Source organism: Cololabis saira, chromosome 15 (genome assembly GCF_033807715.1).
Source record: "Cololabis saira isolate AMF1-May2022 chromosome 15, fColSai1.1, whole genome shotgun sequence".
Taxonomy (NCBI): domain Eukaryota; kingdom Metazoa; phylum Chordata; class Actinopteri; order Beloniformes; family Belonidae; genus Cololabis; species Cololabis saira.
Genome location: NC_084601.1, coordinates 34332894 through 34351871, shown reverse-complemented (window position 1 = coordinate 34351871; position 18978 = coordinate 34332894). Strand labels below are relative to the sequence as shown.

Here is an 18978-nt window from a genome sequence, read left to right as displayed (position 1 = left end):
GTTTAAGATTGTATTGTTCATTTCTAAGATCAAGTTCTCAACAACAAGTAAAAGTATGTGAGAAAGCAGATTCAGCTACAACACCTGCTTTAACAGAGAGATGCCCAAACGTCAGCTCAACGTTTCAGTCTACTGTTTTAGATAGTTTACGCAAACAAGACCTGCTCCAAGTTTAGGACTCTTTTACGGACATCCTGACAGTCATTTATGTGGCATATGATTGTCTATATTCATTAAATTTGTATCCGTGTTCATGTTTCATTTGTCACAACTAGTCATTTTATACTTGGGGCTCAAGTACAATTTACTTTTCCATTATCACGACAAAATCACAAATATATATATTTTAACTTTTATTAAAAGAGAGAAAGCTGGACAAGAAACAAGTGAGATCATGCGTTCAGGATATCTGTCAGAATTATTGCTGCACATTGTACATAGTAACATCAGGACATCAATACAGTGCAGTTTCTGCAGACTTTGAGCTACATACTAAAATGGATTTATGACAAATATATTTGTCAATTACCAATTACTTAAAAGCTCAGAATTTAACTATAGCATAAACATTGTAAAATTCAACCAAAAATAACAACCAGAAGAACCTCCCTGCTGTGAAAAGAAATAGTTTCAGAGTTTTAAAGTTTTCCTGGGCGTGTTTTATCTTCTGGTTCTGGTTGGAGTCATCATACGCTGTGAGTATTTGTATCTTAATATGTCTGATGTGTTATATGCCACATTAGATGCACTCAATTGCTTTTGTTCGGTTCCTTATCGATTAGAAATTTCAGTTTGAATCTGAAGGAATTAGATGATGAAGTTTCTCATGGACCCTTTAGGGATGAGATTAAAAAGAAAATAGAAAAAGATGTTAAAAATTTAGTAGCACTTGCCAGGGCATTGAGAGACACTTAAACCATCAGGTGAAAAAAACTGGAATAAAAGTGGTAAAAGGACAGATCGGTGGTCTCTGTTCTCTGTTCAGCTCTGTAGCTTTCAGAGTTTCTTTGACTGAATCAAAGTAATGATGGAAATAAGTGACTGAGGCGTAGCGAGGTGTAGGAGCTAAACATTTAACCACATTGTTACAGATCACATGTTTATCATCAGACTTAAATCTTTCAAGACAAACAACACAATTTAACAAGATGCATCAAAAGAACATTTTATAAGAAACTCCATGTGAATGTAGAAGGATGAATGAGGACCAGAATGAAGCAGTTTGTAACATTTTCAGAACGACAAAAAGGTGCGATGTTCGCAGGGCCGGTTCTAGAAAATGATGTCTAGGGCTGCGTCTCAGATCAGATAGCCTGGCACGTCATTCAACACTAAATTATGCATTTTCCCATAACTTCAAGCGGAATGATACTAGCAAAACAAGAATATTTAAAGTGTATTTCAAATGTTTTATCGCAGCAATATTGCTGCAGAACAAAGAAAATACTACATTTAGTCTGGGCTACCTCATCCCCATCAGACAATCTAGACAGATGTTTCTTACCCTGAAAATAAAACATAGAAATTCAAACTAATTTTATCTATACAGCTCAAAACCATCACCAAACATGACAGTGATTTCAAGTGGAATGATACCACTATAAAACAATAATATTTAAAATGTCTTTAAAGTGCATTGTTGCTGTAATATCGCTGCAGAACAAAGAAAATGCTACATTTAGTCTGGGCTTAGACAACCACCGTTGTCTAACTTGCTGGCGTGGTTGTACTTGAACCACTTCCGAATATCCGTTGTTACTTTGTGTTAACGGTGCAGCAGAGAGCAGCGTCTTGCTGGTGCAGGTAACTGCGCGCTGGACACAGATGAGTGACGTACACTGAAGCCTGATTTATGGTTCCGCGTTAAATCGACGGCATAGCCTACGGTGTATGCTCTGCGTTGGTGTAACGCGGAACCATAAATCATCCTTGACGCGTGCACTTGTCAGTTTTTTTTTCGTCTTTTCAACTGAGCATGCAAACACATAAACTGAGGGTGCAATGCAAGGCAAGGCAAATGTATTTATATAGCACAATTCAACACAAGGTAATTCAAAGTGCTTTACATTGACATTAAAAGCGGCAAGACATAATAACAAATAGGTAAGAATAAGAAAAGAAGTAAAATAATAAAAAGCACAAGCTGTTAAAAAAAATAAGGGCAGTAGAGTAGAGTACAGCAGGTTTAATTTAAGAGTACACTTCAGTAAACAGTAATGTTTTTAACCCTGATTTAAAGGAGCTGACAGTTGGAGCAGACCTCAGGTCTACAGGAAGTTTGTTCCACCGGTGAGGAACAGAATAACTGAACGCTGCCTCACCTTGATTGGTTCTGGTTCTTGGGAACCACAACAAACCAGATCCAGAAGACCTAAGGGGTCTGGGAGCTTCATAGGGAACTAACAGATCAACCAATGCATGCTTATGCACCCTTGTAGAACCGAGCCACAAGCTAATTTCCATCTGTAGTCCTTGACAAACATAAATACTACACATTAGGGTTTACAATGACAGTGTTCAACAACACGGTTGTTGGTGGGGCTGTTGTATCTACCCAGGTGGTGTATATACCACGAAAAATAGTGGTGAGAGGTCGTGGGCATTTCACGGATTTTTGTGAGATCAGGTTGCACCTACCCTAGTGGTGTGGTCTGTCTGTCTTTGTTAAAATAATGGTTAAAACACTTTCAGTCTCTCTACACAGTTACAAGAGAACAAAACTGTGGCAGGGTGAGGGATTGGGCGTGGTCTGCAGGGGAGCAGCACACAGGTGGCATGGGCCTGGTTCAGCTTATTTGGCACACCTGTGCCCAATCAATCTCCACCCTGCCTGGATATTTAAAGAGTGGCTGCACACCGGCAAAGGTGCTCAAAGGGATGACACAGAGCGGCCGAGTGTTCTGATACACGTCTGTGTCTTGGCAAAATAAAAACCAAAGAATTCCTCCACGAAACCCCATGTCCTCTTTTCCTGTAGGTTGACCCCGGGTAGCATGAGTTGGCTACAAAAACCATTAAGAACCTAATTTTGTGTACAGGATGGTCATTCTGCAGTGTAGGTGTTAGTGTCATCCTTTGAAGTCAAACATGTTGCTGAGAATGGTTTTGAAAAAAACCTCTACAGTAGAGCAGCCCTCCAGGTCAAGGGTTTCTTACTAGGAAATGGAAACATTTTAGCACGTTTGTTTTTTTAAATGGCAGTACTTCCTCAAAAATGTCATGAAACCACGTAGAAGGCTGAACAAGAAACACCAGCAGCTGAACCAGCACGGATGTCACATTGAATATTGTACAAGAGAAGATCAGCACTTCAACAGCAGATCCACAGTCAGTCAAGTACAGCACCTGTCCGGCTGTCTCTGTCCTCTCAGGATGTCCTCAGGTATGAATTCTGAACCAGATTTATCAAAAAAGTTGAGATACAACAGAAATGAGCAAGAAGACGGAGCAGGATGGGAGGAGATGGAGGCGGATATCTATGCGACCGTTGATGATGTTGAGAATAATCTTACTGTTTTCCAGTCACAGGAAGAAGGTAAGTAAATGACATGGAGTTAATAAAAGTTCAACTTTAGAGATAATTATGTTCAGGTATTATACATTCATGTGTGGCTGCAAAGTTTATGATCTCTGGTTCTGCAGGACGACAGACTCAGAACCATCGTGCTCTGCAGAAAAGACCTGTCAGAGGTGCAACACTGTGTCTAGGAGTGTTGTGCACGGTGGTTTTAGTCGTGGTCGTCATCTTGTTCATATACGGTAAGATTAAATGCTGCACCTCAAAAACTACATGATGCATTTTGGTCACAAAGTAGAAAAACTTCTGTTTATGTCTGAAGTACTGATGACTTGCTTTCATAAAACATCACTGCTTACATGTAGAGCAGTAAATGTTATCTGTCATTAGTCTTGGACCATTTATAAGTATTGTTCCTGAACAGTAAACCAACAAAATACACCTGTAGAACAAGAACCAGCTGGATGAATCGTTTCTAAGTAGTCGTTGTACCGCTCTGAGACAGAAACGATGTCAACCATGTATTCTTGTTTAAATGGATCCCTCCTCACTTATGGGATTTTGCTGGCATGCTCTGTTTTTCTCTTTGATGTTGGAGGTTTTTCAATGAAATATGAAAATATTAGTGTAATTTGAAGGAATATCTGATTACTTTCAGTAAATGTCAACTAGCTGCTGAAGGCTTTGCTACTGAGGTTGAAATGTTTCCAAGTAGTTCCGAAATCCTAACAGAGGAACTACATTCTCAATACCAAACAAGTTGGGACATTGTGTAAAATGTGAACATTGAGGAACATTTTCCTGACATTTTAAAACAGTTTGTCACAAACTGGTGAGGGGATCTGCCCAGCTTTGCAACTAAGAGGCTCTGCTGCTGAAATGATCATTTTATACGCAGTTTTTGTCACTGACCTGCTGTTAACTTACCGTAGTTAAATTTTCCACCAGTTTTTGGTTTGTACCAATAACATTTCCAGCCTTTTCTTTCCTCTGTAACACCTTCTTTTAAATGGATTACTACCATCAAATTCTAAATGAGCTCTATTTTGAATGAAAAGGCTAAATGTCTGAGTTTTAACGGCTGATACAGTGTTTATGTTCTATTGGCAACACAATACAAAACTATGAGATTTGGAAATCATTCATCATTTTTCTTAATTTTACACAGAATCCACCTTCTTTGGAACGGGTGTTGCTTTTTTTCCACCACATTGTTACTGATCAGATTATCTTTCTAGAAAAAAAAAACAAATAAACCATAAGAACTGTTATGGATAATCAAGTGGAGTCATCATCCTCCACTCTGGTGAGGATTTGATCTCTTGTATTTAGTTTGTGACCCAGACCCTCAACATGTCAAAGCATCCCTGGGCAGACACCGAACCCCCCGTTTTGATTGTTGAGATAATGTTCTGCAAATCGTGTACTGAGTGCATCTGTATAAGAAAAGACCAATGATGATCATTGTAATGCACTTTGTAGTAATTTTGAGGAAAAAGGAAAGCATATAAGTTTTACTTCAGTGTGTGCACTTATACCTTAAGACCCAGAGTCTTGTTTTTGAATGTGAAAAAAATTAATGTGTATTCAAAAGAAATACAGTCATGAGTGTTGAAGTTCCAATTAGGACAGATGACAGTCAGAGCCTGTTCCCCAAACTGAATGAGCAGGGAAGTTACCGTCTTATCTTCTGGAAAAAAAAAAAACAATTGTACACACTCCAAGCTCCAAGGGTTATAAATGCATTTTACCCTGGGTAACTCCAGAGAGATTTGATTGATTACAGAGCCCATGCTGTACAGAGGTGAACCTTGTTATGTCTAGTCCATATCGGTTGATCCGATGCTTAAGCTCAAGATCCTTCGCTGCCAAAGAAGTGATGCTGAAATAGGCTGCAGGGATTAATCCCACATGAGGGTAAACCCACGCAATTTATTTGGGCTGAGCCTGACTGGACCACTTGGGTAAAGGCCTGGTAACCAGGTGCTCACTATATCTATGAGAGGATTTTTAGAACACAAGTGCAGAACAACGACAGTGACTATTTTGACAATTAGCAAAAGAACTCACGCTACACAATCACCACCAAAACCCCCCCACAACCTGGCAGACCATCAGTGGGGCAAACCAAAGTACAGAGGGACAAGGCAGAAGGATTGTCGTGGACGGGCAGAGGGTTGATCAGCAGGGGAAACTACATCCAGAGAAAGCAGACGACAGACTTGTATATATATATATATATATATATATATATATATATATATATATATATATATATATATATATATATATATATAGTGTTGCCTACACACACGTTTACATCCCACGGATGAAAATGGTCAGTTATAAAATTTCAGTTAATAATTTACTCGGCACGTCAGATTTACGTGTGTTACAGCTATTGTAGTCACCTTGGAAGTCAACCAGCTGAAGACCAAACACAACCAACTGAACAACACCTACAATCAGCTGCTCCACAATGTTTCTGGTGAGAAAACTAAAATTAGTAAAAAAAAAAAACTCAAGCGACACAATCACCATCTAAAATGTTCAATAATTTGTTAAACAGAATGTCATGGCATGGTAATTATGTGCAGTTTCTCCACTGAAAGAAACACACAGCAGAAAAAAGGAATCTGTGGACTGAATGATACATTTAATGTGAAATTTTGTCATCCCACATGATGAAAACACTTGAGAAATATAGACAATGTAAAGAGGATAATGTCAAAAAAAGATCTGCAAGTGAGTGATAGTAAGAAAGAAATAAGTTCAGTTGTTTCCTCTCTTACTTTCTGAATGTGTGCGCGGTCACACGTGCACATGTGGGGCGAGCACATGTCCAGGAGGCTGAAACTGAGTGTATTCAGTTACAACGCTGCCATCTAGCGGTCAATATATGCAACAACATGACACTTTTTTTCTTTTATTTCATGTTTCTCCTTCATAGATCCTTTTTCTTAAATCCAGGTCCTCAAGACTCCACTTGCCTTCACATTTTAGATTTGTATCTGCTCCAACACACCTGATTCAAATGAAAAGCTCACCATCATCCTATCATCCAAGTCTACAAAATCCTGTTAATGCCATGTTCACTTGAACAGGTCATGCAGGTCTGTGGCCCTCGGGGACCTGGATTTAGGAACGCTGGTTTACAGTTTTACTGTGTGGTTTCTGTTATATACATATCATATTCATGTTTTACATTTAGTCTCATGTATGTACTTCACTAATGATAAATATTTCACAGTGTTTCAAATGTCCTTTTGACTTTTTACTATTGTTAATTTATTTTATGTTTTACCAGCCTTCCACCATTCAGTCTCTCTACCACCTGCTCCTCAACCACCACAAATGTTATCAAATAACCTACACAGGATGCAACTAGTTTTGATATTTCAGAGTTTGTTTTCATGTTATACTTCTTACCAGGTATCACTTTGGACAAAGACCAACTGCAGAGGGAACACGACCAACTAAATACCAGTTACAGTGAGCTGCAGGTCAAACACAACCAACTGAACAACACTTATAATCAGCTAAAAAATGAACTTGATGGTAAGAAATATTTAATACCAAATAAATAAACTTTAACTTCTGTGTTAGCCCCCATAACTTCTTATTTCTATAAGTGTACCTTAATCAAAAATAAATAAGACAGAAAGATAGAGCTAAAAAAATTTTTTTTTTAAATAACCTGAAAGGTAAAAGTAACACCTGAAGGAGATTTCTGAATATTGAAAGAACACTCATAAATGTGATGCTAAATCTTTCTAAAACACTTGTCTGTCTGATCTCTGATATGAAGGAGAGTGTCATGAAGGATGGAGAAGATTTGGATCCAGTTTTTACAGAAGATTCACTGAGAGTAAAACTTGGTCTGAGAGCAGGAGGGAGTGTGTGAAAAGAGGAGCTGATCTGGTGATCATAAACAGCAAAGAGGAGCAGGTGGGTGTTTGATGTCAGTGTATTTGATGTTACTGCAGTTTTCTGTTACTTGTGTTCTCCACCTGCTGTCAGTCTGTGTGCTGCTTCTGTCTCCATCCTGATGGATTTCAGTTAGAAATGTGTTTTTAAATAATTTAAATTGTTTTTAAACACAATCATCAGGATACTGAGACAGATATGCAGATTCATGACGGCAGAAACTACTTTTGTCTCGTCATTTAGGATTTTGTGGGAAAACTGTACACAAATGAAAACTCCTGGATTGGACTGAAAGCTGAATGGTCGACAAGTAAACAAAGATTTGAATGGAAATGGGTGGACGGATCACCACTGACAACAACGTAAGACAGTGTTTCTTTTACAATTTCATCAAAGTCATTGTTTCAAATTGTTAACAAGTAAAACAGCAGAACATGTTAAAAACTGTATCATCCTTATTTCTGTAACGTGTTTATTTGAACGAACAGCTGCATGAACTCTTCATCTGTAGTCTGTGATGAATTTATTTCATAAAAACTCAATGAGAAGTCTGATGAAAGAGACTTCAAACCTTCGTTCTCAACAGTTTTTAAATAGTGTATTTAGTTTGTGATCAGCAGGAGAGAATACATTTGTGGAAGATGTGCAGACTGAGCTGCTTTCACTGGAATAAATGAATGGATACCATGTTGGAGTATTTAATGAAGACCTCATCCAACATCTGGAATCAGACCAAAAGTTCCTTGTGATCTTTAAAAAGTGAACATTTGTGTAAAACAATTAAAGAAGGTGTCAGTTTTATCAGAAAATGAAAATAATCTTGATTTTCATCTCAGTTGAACATGTTTTAATATTTCACAGGTTCTTGACTGCAGGATGGTCTCAACATCAGTATAACCAACGTGAATATGCTGCAGTGTGTTGTACTAATGAAGGGAAATGGACATATTTACTTCACACTTTCAGTAACAACTGGATCTGTGAGAAGAAAAATTAAGATTTCATTGTTGGATCCTGATAAACTTCAGATACAATTTGGTCACTTTCATTTATTGTGTTTCATGTGTCATTTATACTGTAAATGTGTTTATTCTGAACTTCATCATGTGTACAGGGTAGTGAAGCTGTCATCAGAACAACAGGAGAACTTGATAATGCTGAAGTCAAATATAATAATTGTAAATAAGTATAAATGCAGCTTTACTCCACTTTGTTTACTTGTGTTGTTTTAATTTGATGTGTGAAGAATGAAGAGTTGCCAGTTAAAATAATTGTCTGTATTTGGCTATATTTGCATAAAGATTTGTCCTCTTGCTTCATTTTCAAAAACAAAATGCTAAATGTATTTCAGGAACAGAGGGAAAAACATTAATAAACAAGGAAACTTGACAACAGTGGTTGGATTAAATGTTTTGGATTTAATGTTTCGGACACAAAGTCTCAAGTTACAATTTAGATGTTTTTAACATGAAAGTTTTTAAATTAAAGATACTAAAATACAAGAACATGAGGATGAGCAAACTCTGTTTTCCAGAAACAGACCTGTATTTCTTATCAATGTGTTTTTTGTCTTTTTTACATCAAGTTTATGTAATGTTAACTTGTAATTTTCAAAGATTTGTAAATAAAGACTCCGTCTTCAACTTAAGTGTGATATGTGCTTTATTTTTCCATTTCTTATAAAGTTTCTGAGGTTGAAACTGGAACTGATCAGCCAGAACATCACAGCAAATGCATTTGTCATCCATGCAAATGATAATGTACAATTTTCTGCTGTTTCCTACATTATCAGTTTTTTATGTCATGTTGATCAAAATGTATTATAATGGGTCTCTGTTGAATAGTCTCACCCCCCACAACATTTAGGCATTAGTTCATCGCATAAGTCTTTACATGCAAAATGGTTGAACAAGTTGTCATAATATGTCAGCATATTTCTATACATTTCCATTAGACTTTGTTTCTAAATCTGGCCTTAATTGGTAAATTGTTCCCAGGTGAATCTTGACTTTCTGTAATGAAGGGAAATATGTCAAGCATTAGATCAACCAATGATCAACCAGTTTTCTGAAATAGCTCAAAGGTGCATCTCATGAACTATCAGCTGGCAAGTATACATATAGCCGGAGCACAACACAATGTTACAATGTCTGACAATGGAAGGACAAGCAATTGGACGGGGTCAACAGCCAGAGAGAAGAAGAAGAGGAAGAGGAGTGAGGCTGCGTGGCGGAGGAGTTGGGAGGCAAAACAGAGGAAGAGGCAGAAGAGACCGAGGACATATGCGCGTTCCTGATGAGATAAGAGCTACACTTGTAGACCATGTTCTCAATCATGGGCTTACAATGGCCGAGGCTGGTCGAAGGGTGCAGCCAAATGTTGGGAGAACAACTGTGTCCTCAATCGTTCAGACTTTTCGTCGACAGAACAGGTATGTAATCTAACAATAGGCACTGTACTGTAATACTGTATACTTTCTGTAATGCTTCATACAATATGACATTATTCTACTTTCATTTTACAATATACAGTAAGTATACTATATACAGTGACATTTTATCTTACTCAATTTTGTGTTTTGCATTACTATATTTTTTCCACATAGGACTGCAAGACAACTTCACAGGGAACATGTCTAAGCAATTTGACTGTCTTATCCGTACACAATGACACAAGCACTTGTGATTCTGATGCACTAACACGTTCATTGACACAGATATTTAATTTTGAGAGATGAACTAAGGATTTTGAACAAGAGACTGGCTTTTGCAGGTAATCCATGGTGTTTTGCTATTTGTACGAACTGTTTTGAGAAATGCACTTACTGTTTTGCAAATGTCGAGGATGATCTGAGAAATGTACCAAAGCGACTGAGAAAAACTGTAATACAGACAGGTGGAACAAGCAGTGCCACATGTTATTAATCTGCACTGCTTATTCTAACTCAATTGTACAAGTTTATGTATCTTCATGGGTATTGTGGTCCCCAAAAGAACATCGACTGGCCTTGTCCTCTCTTCACACAAGACCATCACAGTTTAGGCCTTTTTACAGGTTGTCAGTCTGTCTGTAGGGTGGTTGCTAGGTTACCTGACATCCATGAACAAGCAAGAGTGGATGAGAGCATTTGAAGAGGATAATGATAACAATACATTTTACTGTATTTACAACGCACTTTTCATTTGAAACAAATTTCAAAATATCTCAGGATTAAATGTATAAACACACAGACGAGACATGTGTGCCACCCTGAGCATTTATTGTATTAGTTTGTTAGGCCATAATTACTTTGTGTTTTTTCTTTCTCCTCCCACTAATACGTTTTCTGGTTGTTCATTCCAATTATTTATGGCTTCTGTGCAGGTGAAAATCCCTGGTTAATAACAGGGATTTTCACCTGCCCTTTATCAACTTTCCTGTTTCCTGTTTCCTGTTTCCTGCGTGATACCGAATTCCACCAAAAGGTGGCAGGAGTGGTTTAGTCGTGTGTGTAACTGGGTTGTAACCACTGCGTAGAACAGTAGAAAAGCAGCGTAAACGAAGAGCAGCAGCATCAGCAGCTGTCATGGTTGGTCCTCCAGCCTTCAGTGGTTTTCCACTCCCCTCTCTCCTGCTCACTCCATCTGCCAGCCACGCCCACCTCGTTAGCCACGCCCACCTCGTTAGCCACGCCCACCTCATCACTCACTCCCTTCACCTCACTCTCTTCCCAGCTACAGCTCCTCAGCAATCAGGACAGCATAAAAGCTCCTCTCTCCTGCACTCTCACGTCAGCGAAAGATGAGTTCTATTTCGTCCCTACTGACCGCCAGGCGGTGCTGTAAGCACTGGATATCTCCCCCTCGCGCATGCGCATGTCGAGTACAATACCAACAATGTCACGTCACCCGTGACCCCTGCATGACCCCCGGAAGGGTATATCTTCCGGCGTCAGCATGGGATCGGCTCCTTTTTTCTTCTCGCATCGCGCGTCTGAAGTACAGGACGGAAATAGGAGCTTTGTGAAGCTCCTTTTTTTCCTCCCTAAGAAACCCGCCGGCCCTGTGCAGCTTCGTGCCGTAAGGTAGGAGTAACGATTTTTTTTTTTCTCGTCCTCCGAGGAGCTGTGGCCGACGCGGTATTGATGGTGTCGGGTGGCGGCGGCGTCTCCCCGCCCCGCCCCCCTGCCCAGCTGACAGAAGGTAAGCTGTCAAGCTGCGCCTGACACCTGATCACAATCTGCGCAGGGAGACAGCGTTTCGCTTGCTCTCCCCACTTATTAATGTGACGACATTATTTTTTCCTTGCAGATTGTTTTTTTCTTTTGAAAAAAAAAAAAAAAAAAGACGGAAAAGGATTATTTTTTTCTTTTGAAAAAACAATACAAACACCTTTTTTGGTCTTTCTTACAGCCGTGGTGAAGGCCACGCCCCTCTCCCACCGGCTCATTTGTGGTGACGGCAGCGTTTCGCTCCCTCTCCCACTTTATTAATGTGACATTATTTTTTCCTTGTAGATAATTTTTTTCTTTTGAAAAAAAAAAGAGAAGACGGAAAAGGATTATTTTTTTCTTTTGAGAAAACAATACAAACACCTTTTTTGGTCTTGCTTACGGCCGTGGTGAAGGCCACGCCCCTCTCCCACCGGCTCATTTGTGGTGACGGCAGCGTTTCGCTCCCTCTCCCACTTTATTAATGTGACGACATTATTTTTTCCTTGCAGATTATTTTTTTCTTTTGAAAAAACAAAAGAAAAAGGAAAGAAACGAGAGAGGATTGTTCTCTTCTTTTTGAGTAAAGACGCCTATTTTTGCCTTTTCTCATAGCCGTGGTGACGGCAGCGTGGCCCTCCCCTCTCCCGCCTGCATATTGGCAGTGACGGCAGCGTGTTCGCTGTGGTGACGGCAGCGTTTCCGCTCCCCTCTCCCACTGACACACCTGTGTTGACGGTAGCGTGGCCCTCCCCTCTCCCGCCTTCATATTGGTGGTGACGGCAGCGTGCTCGCTGTGGTGACGGCAGCGTTTCCGCTCCCCTCTCCCACTGACACCTACGTGGTGATGGCGGCTCGTCCGCTCCCTCTCCCACCGGCACATCCGTGGTGACGGCAGCGTGACCGCTCCCCTCTCCCACCGACACATTCGTGTGGACGGCAGCGTGACCGCTCCCACCGACACATTCGTGTGGACGGCAGCGTGTCCGCTCGTCTCTCCTACCAGCACATCCGTGGTGACGGCAGCGTGTCCGCTCCCTCTCCCACTGACACATCCGTGCTGACGGTAGCGTGGCCGCTCCCCTCTCCCACCGGCATATTGGTGGTGACGGCAGCGTGCTCGCTGTGGTGACGGCAGCGTTTCCGCTCCCCTCTCCCACTGACACATCCGTGCTGACGGTAGCGTGGCCCTCCCCTCTCCCGCCTTCATATTGGTGGTGACGGCAGCGTGCTCGCTGTGGTGACGGCAGCGTTTCCGCTCCCCTCTCCCACCGACACCTACGTGGTGACTACAGCGCGTCCGCTCCCCTCTCCCACCGGCACATCCGTGGTGACGGCAGCGTGACCGCTCCCACCGACACATTCGTGTGAATGGCAGCGTGTCCGCTCCTCTCTCCTGCCAGCACATCCGTGGTGACGGCGGCGTGTCCGCTCCCTCTCCCACCGGTCGCTGTGATGGAGCGTTCATGCCCAGGGTGCATGGCCGCCCTGGAGAGATGTCACAGCCGGCTGATGACCGTGCTCTGACGGCGATGGAGGACGCTGCTGTGGCTGGTCTCCACCACATGCCCCCCCCCCCCCATCGAGCCCTCCATTGCAGCACTGATAGTGGCTCCTGATGAGGCTCTGAAGCCAGATCCCAAGTGCCCCTCTACCCAGAGTAGGGTTACTGATGGGCATATTTGTAAGGCTTATGAAACAGCGGCACGCATCGGCTGGCTGGGGAACACCCTTTTTTTCATCTGCTACTGGCTCTCTCCACCTCCCTGCAGGATGCACAGGTGGATGATTCCACACTGGACCTGTGTGACATATCCCTACAGGCTTTTTGCCTCCCAAACGAGGGAACTGGGGCGGCTGATGTCCACCCTGGTGCACACGCGCCGTCATGTCTGACTGGCGCAGTCACCCCTGACGGAGACTGCTCGTAGGGTTCTTCGTCAGGCACCGGCAGAACCGGGGGAGCTGTTTGGGGCAACTGCCCTGGAAGCTCTGAACCGCACCGCCCTGGCTGATGAGACCAGGCAGCGGCTGGTGTACCTTCACAGGGGTGCGGCCGCCTCCTGTACACCGGGAGGCCCTTCACCGGCCCCCGGGCCTCGCCCCCGGCCGCCTGCCCACGGCGGCCGGCGCGGCTTTCAGCGGTCTGTGAGTCAGCCTGCTGGTGACTTTCGCCCCCCTGTGCGCGGACCGTCCCACCGTCGCCCCCCCGGGACGTCCGGAGCCCGGGGGAGACGGCGCTAAGGCCACGGAGCCGGTCGTCAGCTACTTTTCCGGCAGCGGCTCCGTTACTGGGCTGCCTGCTCATTGGGGCCCGGGTGGTTTCCACCCTAGCCCAGGGGTACGTATTGCAGTTCCGACACCGGCCTCCTATCTCCGGCCGGGTTGAGATGACCATCGTCAGAGACCCGGCAAACATTCCGGCTCGGGCTCAGGTGTTGCCCGCCCTACTGGCCAAGAGCGCCATCATGCCGGTGGACCCCCCGCCGCGGCCTGGGGGTTCTACTTGAGCTACTTTCTCATCAGCAAGAGAGACGACGGACGTCGTCCCATCTTGGACTTGAGGGACCTCGACGAATACATGAAGGTCCTGCCCTTCCGGAGGCTTGACCACAGCAGATGCTCTGCGTAGGTCAGGAGGAAGTGGTTTGCAACTGTGGACCTACAGGGCGCTTGTTTCACGTGCCGGTCGCGGCACGTCACCGGTGGTTCCGGGGGCTAGCCTACCGGGGCCACCGTTGTCGGTTCAGGGTGCTCCTGTGCGGGCTCTCCCTGTCACCGAGGATTTTTTTCACCAGGTGCGTGATGGCAACCCTTGCCCCTCTTATACCTTTGGGCCTGCTGTCGCTACGCCCCCTGCAATGTGGCTGGACAGCCTCGCCTGGATGCCAAGAGGCACGGGCGCAGGCTGGTCAGGGTTTCGCGGGTGTGTGTCTATACCCTTGCACCCTGGAATGGCGGGACATTCCGGCTGAGGGGTGTGCCCTTAGGCGCTGTCCCCTCCCTGCCGGGAGGCTGTCATCAGTAGTCCTCCCGGGTCCGCACGCGCCACATCAACGTGCTGGAGCTCTGGGCTCTGCACTTCACACTAACATTTTTTGCAACTCCTGTGGGGGAGGCACGTGCCGGGTCGGTCGGACAGTGTGTCCACTGTTCCTTGATCGGCCACCAGGGGGGCCCCGACTCTGCACAGCTGCTGCAGGTGTCCCGGGGCCTCCTAGCGTGGACAGCTCCTCGCCTGCCCGGCCTTCGGGCGATGTTCCTGCCTGGAGACAGGAACCGGGTGACGGACTTCCTCTCCCGGCGCAAGCCGCCTTTGCAGAGGGTCCTCCAGAGGGCTCACAGGCTCCTCTTGGTGGCCCCCTTCCGACCGGGGAAACATAGTTTCCACTGCTGCGGGGGCTCTGCTGCGACACAACATGACGCCCCTCAGAGGGACCGTCTTTTCCAGCTGGGGATTCAGGTTTTGCACCCCGACCCCGTCGCTTTTGGCTCTGAGTCTGGCCGCTGCGGCGCCCGACCCATTGTTGTCAAGCTGTCCTGAACCCGTCAGGGCTGGCATCTCGAATGCCCATGTGCCTCCCACCTGCCTCTGGTATGAGTGCGAGTGGGGGAGATTCTCTGTCTGGTGTGCAGACGGGGCAGAGGACCCTGTTCTTTGCCCCGTGGCCACGATCCTGGGGTCCCTTCGGTCCCTCCTGGATGGTGGCCGTGCTCAGTCCACTTTAAGGGTGTATGTGGCGGTCATTTCATCGCAACATGCCCTGGTTGAGAATGCCGCCGTGGGGTGCCGCCGGCTGGTTTCTCTTTCTCAGGGGGGCTCTGAGGCTGCCCCCCCCGAGGAGCCCAAAGGCCCCAGTTTTCGATTCCATTCGATTTTTATATAGCGTCTAATACAACAGGTGTTGTCTCTAGACGCTTTCCAGAGAACCTGAACATGAACGTACATGTAAACCCCCGAGCAGTGTGGGACCTGCCCATGGTGCTAGGTGCCCTCTCTTCTCCACCCTTTTGGGCCCTTGGCCCGGGTGGGCCTGAAGTGGCTCTCTATGGAGATAGCTTTTCTCCTCGCCATGACATCGGCGAGTCGATGAGTTACATGCCCTGTCAGTCAGCTCAGGGGCTATGTTGTGGCCGAACGTGGCGTTCCTGCCCTAGGTCCTGCAGAGAGTGGGCCGAGCCCTTTGTGCCCCGTACGGGCCCTTGCTGCTTATGCTACCGCGCCTGTGCGACGGTCGGAGCAGCTTGTTCTCTGCCATGGTGGCCCCAACAGGGGGCGTGCTGTTTCTGGACAGCGCCGTCCCACTGGGTGGTGGACACCGTCGAGCGCGCCCACAGGGCCAGTGGCCGCCCCTTACCAGTGGGGGTGAGGTGCCACTCGGCCAGAAGCGTCGCAGCTTCTTGGCTGCCCTGCAGGGGGTGCCTCAGGAGGACATCTGCACCGCGACTTCGTGGACGTCGCCAGACACGTTCTCCAGGTTTTACCGGATCAATGTCGCCACTCCCCAACCATTGGGCGTGGTTCTACTCCCGGGTCCTTCTGCCCCTGATCAGTGAGGTATGTGACCGGGATTCTATGTGACATTGTTGGTATTCGTCATCCAGTGCTTACAGCACCGCCTGGCGGTCAGTAGGGACGAAATAGAACGAAAGTTACGCCTGTAACTACGGTTCTATGAGTCCCGGATGACCGCCAGGCCTGCCGGTCACTCCGAATCCTCGTGCTCTCGCGAGAAGATTCTAGGAGCCGATCCCATGCTGACGCCGGAAGATATACCCTTCCGGGGGTCATGCAGGGGTCACGGGTGACGTGACATTGTTGGTATTGTACTCGACATGCGCATGCGCGAGGGGGAGATATCCAGTGCTTACAGCACCGCCTGGCGGTCATCCGGGACTCATAGAACCGTAGTTACAGGCGTAACTTTCGATTTAAAAGCAGACTAGAACAGTCCTTCTCAATCCTGGTCCTCGTTGGCCCCTGTCCTGTATGTTTTAGATGTTTCCCTGCATCAACACACCTGATTCTAATTAAAGGTCCTAATTAGCTTGTCACCAAGGTCTGCACAACTCTGTTGATGACACAGGTACTTTTATCACGGTGTGCTGAAGCAGGGTATTACACACAGACACACAGAAACGGAATGGCAATTTCTTATGATGTATTAAATAATTAAATATATATATATATATATATATATATATATATATATATATATGTATTAAATTATTAAATATATAACATGTAATAAATAAGTAATACAACAACTCAGTGCAGCAATTAAATAAAGAAACAAGTGCAAACACAAACAAAATGTCAAATAGTAAAATAGGTCAAGTAAAAGGTATTGCACACAAATAATAACTACTACCAATAATAACTATATACAAAATACCCTGTAAAAACCTCAATTTAGCCCACAACATCTTACAATAATAATTTTAACAACAATAACAACAGCATTATAGCCATTGACCGGCTAACGCGTTAGCATCGCTCCCGTTTTCCCAACAATTATCTAGATTTTCAGCAGACAATCAGAAGTAAGTTTAACAATAAAACGTGATGATTACTCACAGGCACATGATTGTCAAGGTCAGGGGCGGAGCAGGGGTCCCAGCCTAGGGGGGCGAAGCATTCTAGATGGGTCCTTGAGGCCTAAACATCTCTGTTAAAACATAATCGCTAAAAATGCCACAGATCAGCCCCTCTGACACACAACCACAGCACGCAGCAACACGGTCAGAACCTTCACATGAGGTTTCAGCACCATGGATTTTACCAGTCATTATGTCAAAGCTAATTATAAGCCTAATGCATACCTTAGAGGGTCTGCTCACAATATGGCCTCGACTTTGACATTCTCTACAATGCAAAGAAAAGCAACATAATGATCGTCAGGACCAAAGAGGACAGCAAACTGTCATTTCCTGACTTCTTTTTGTCTGGCACTGTCCTCAAAGTGTGCAATGAGGTTAAATACTTGGGACACTACATTAATGACGACCTGTCCGATGATAGGGACATTTATAGACAGTGTCGTGCATTGTATGCGCAAGCGAACACACTTATACGCAAATTTGGTGTGTGCTCTGTACCTGTGAAGGCTTCACTTTTTAGAGCCTATTGTACCCCCATGTATACTGCTCACTTGTGGCGTCACTATAAAAAGAGCAGTATGCAGAAACTTTATGTAGCCTACAATGATGGGATGAGGCTGTTGCTCAAGGTGCCACGCTGGAGCAGTGAAGTCAGCTGTTTGTCAGTGTCGGTGTGCCGTACTGCACTGCTGTACTGCGTAACCTTATGCATAGATGTATGTGCAGGTTGTCGGACTCTGTCAACAATATAATCTCCACACTGACCAACCCTGCACAGAGCTCAGTCAGGTTCTTCTCCAAAATCTGGAATCATTGGCGTCTCAGCCTTTATGTAAATGTGATGTGATATGTGATTACTGTGGATTTTATCCTTATTTCTTGTACCCTATGTCTGTTGTTTGTTGTGCTATGGACCTTGTGTTCTTAATAAAGCTTATTATTATTACTATTTAAGATATAAGTATCAAACTGGAGATAAAAATCAAATGACATCCAGTGATGTCTATGGAAGCCCATTTCCGCCAGTCAAAGAAAAAAATAAGATGAAATCTTAGCCATAGATGTCGGATTCGCCGAGTAGCACAATTCAGACACATGTGTTCAACCTACACAACAGTTTACAATGTGCGACGACATGTATTTAACGCAATGAGCGACACGGCAGTCAAACAGCAACAAACAATATAGGAAAGGCCATATATTCAGCGTCATGACAATGTTATCAGAAATAACTAATATTATGACAGCTTACCAATGATGGTTTCATCCAGCGGTGGGCAGAGAACCACATCAAAACATGATATTTCCATCCACATCAAAACATATTTCCTGCTTTAAAGGAGCCGTCTGTAAGAAATGGCCAAAACTGGTACTGCAGTCACTTTCAAAATATTGTTGAGGGCGTGTACCCTCCCCCTCCTCCCCCCAAACAGAGGTTGCCAGGTTTTTCATCCGACACGTTCGTAGCGGCTGCTGCGATAATTAGAGCCGAGCTGGCAACCCGGATGCCGAAACAATACTGACTTCGTGATTGGGAGATAGGTGGAGGGTGGAGCTTCAGACCAAAACAAAAAATGACAACATAAACATCAGTTGAGGGCTGCAACTCCTCTTTTTAAACTGGAATATCCTGGCTTGAGTGCTGTTGTCAGTGACATAAGTATTTGAAATGAACATGATGATGAAATGTCTGTTGACATATCGGGGTCATTTTATGATTCGTTTTATTATTGCTCTTACATAC

At 44.5% G+C, this 18978-nt stretch overlaps 1 protein-coding gene across 1 annotated transcript; it reads left to right on the top strand.

Moving 5' to 3' along the window:
• Nucleotides 1-3250: 3250 nt before the first annotated feature.
• LOC133461290 (C-type lectin domain family 6 member A-like) lies at nt 3251-8956 on the top strand. Its single transcript, XM_061742149.1, has 6 exons — nt 3251-3535; nt 3643-3759; nt 6950-7075; nt 7326-7465; nt 7688-7806; nt 8306-8956. The coding sequence occupies exons 1-6, from the start codon at nt 3373-3375 to the stop codon at nt 8439-8441; spliced, it is 801 nt and encodes a 266-aa protein (XP_061598133.1). The 5' UTR covers nt 3251-3372; the 3' UTR covers nt 8442-8956.
• Nucleotides 8957-18978: the final 10022 nt, after the last annotated feature.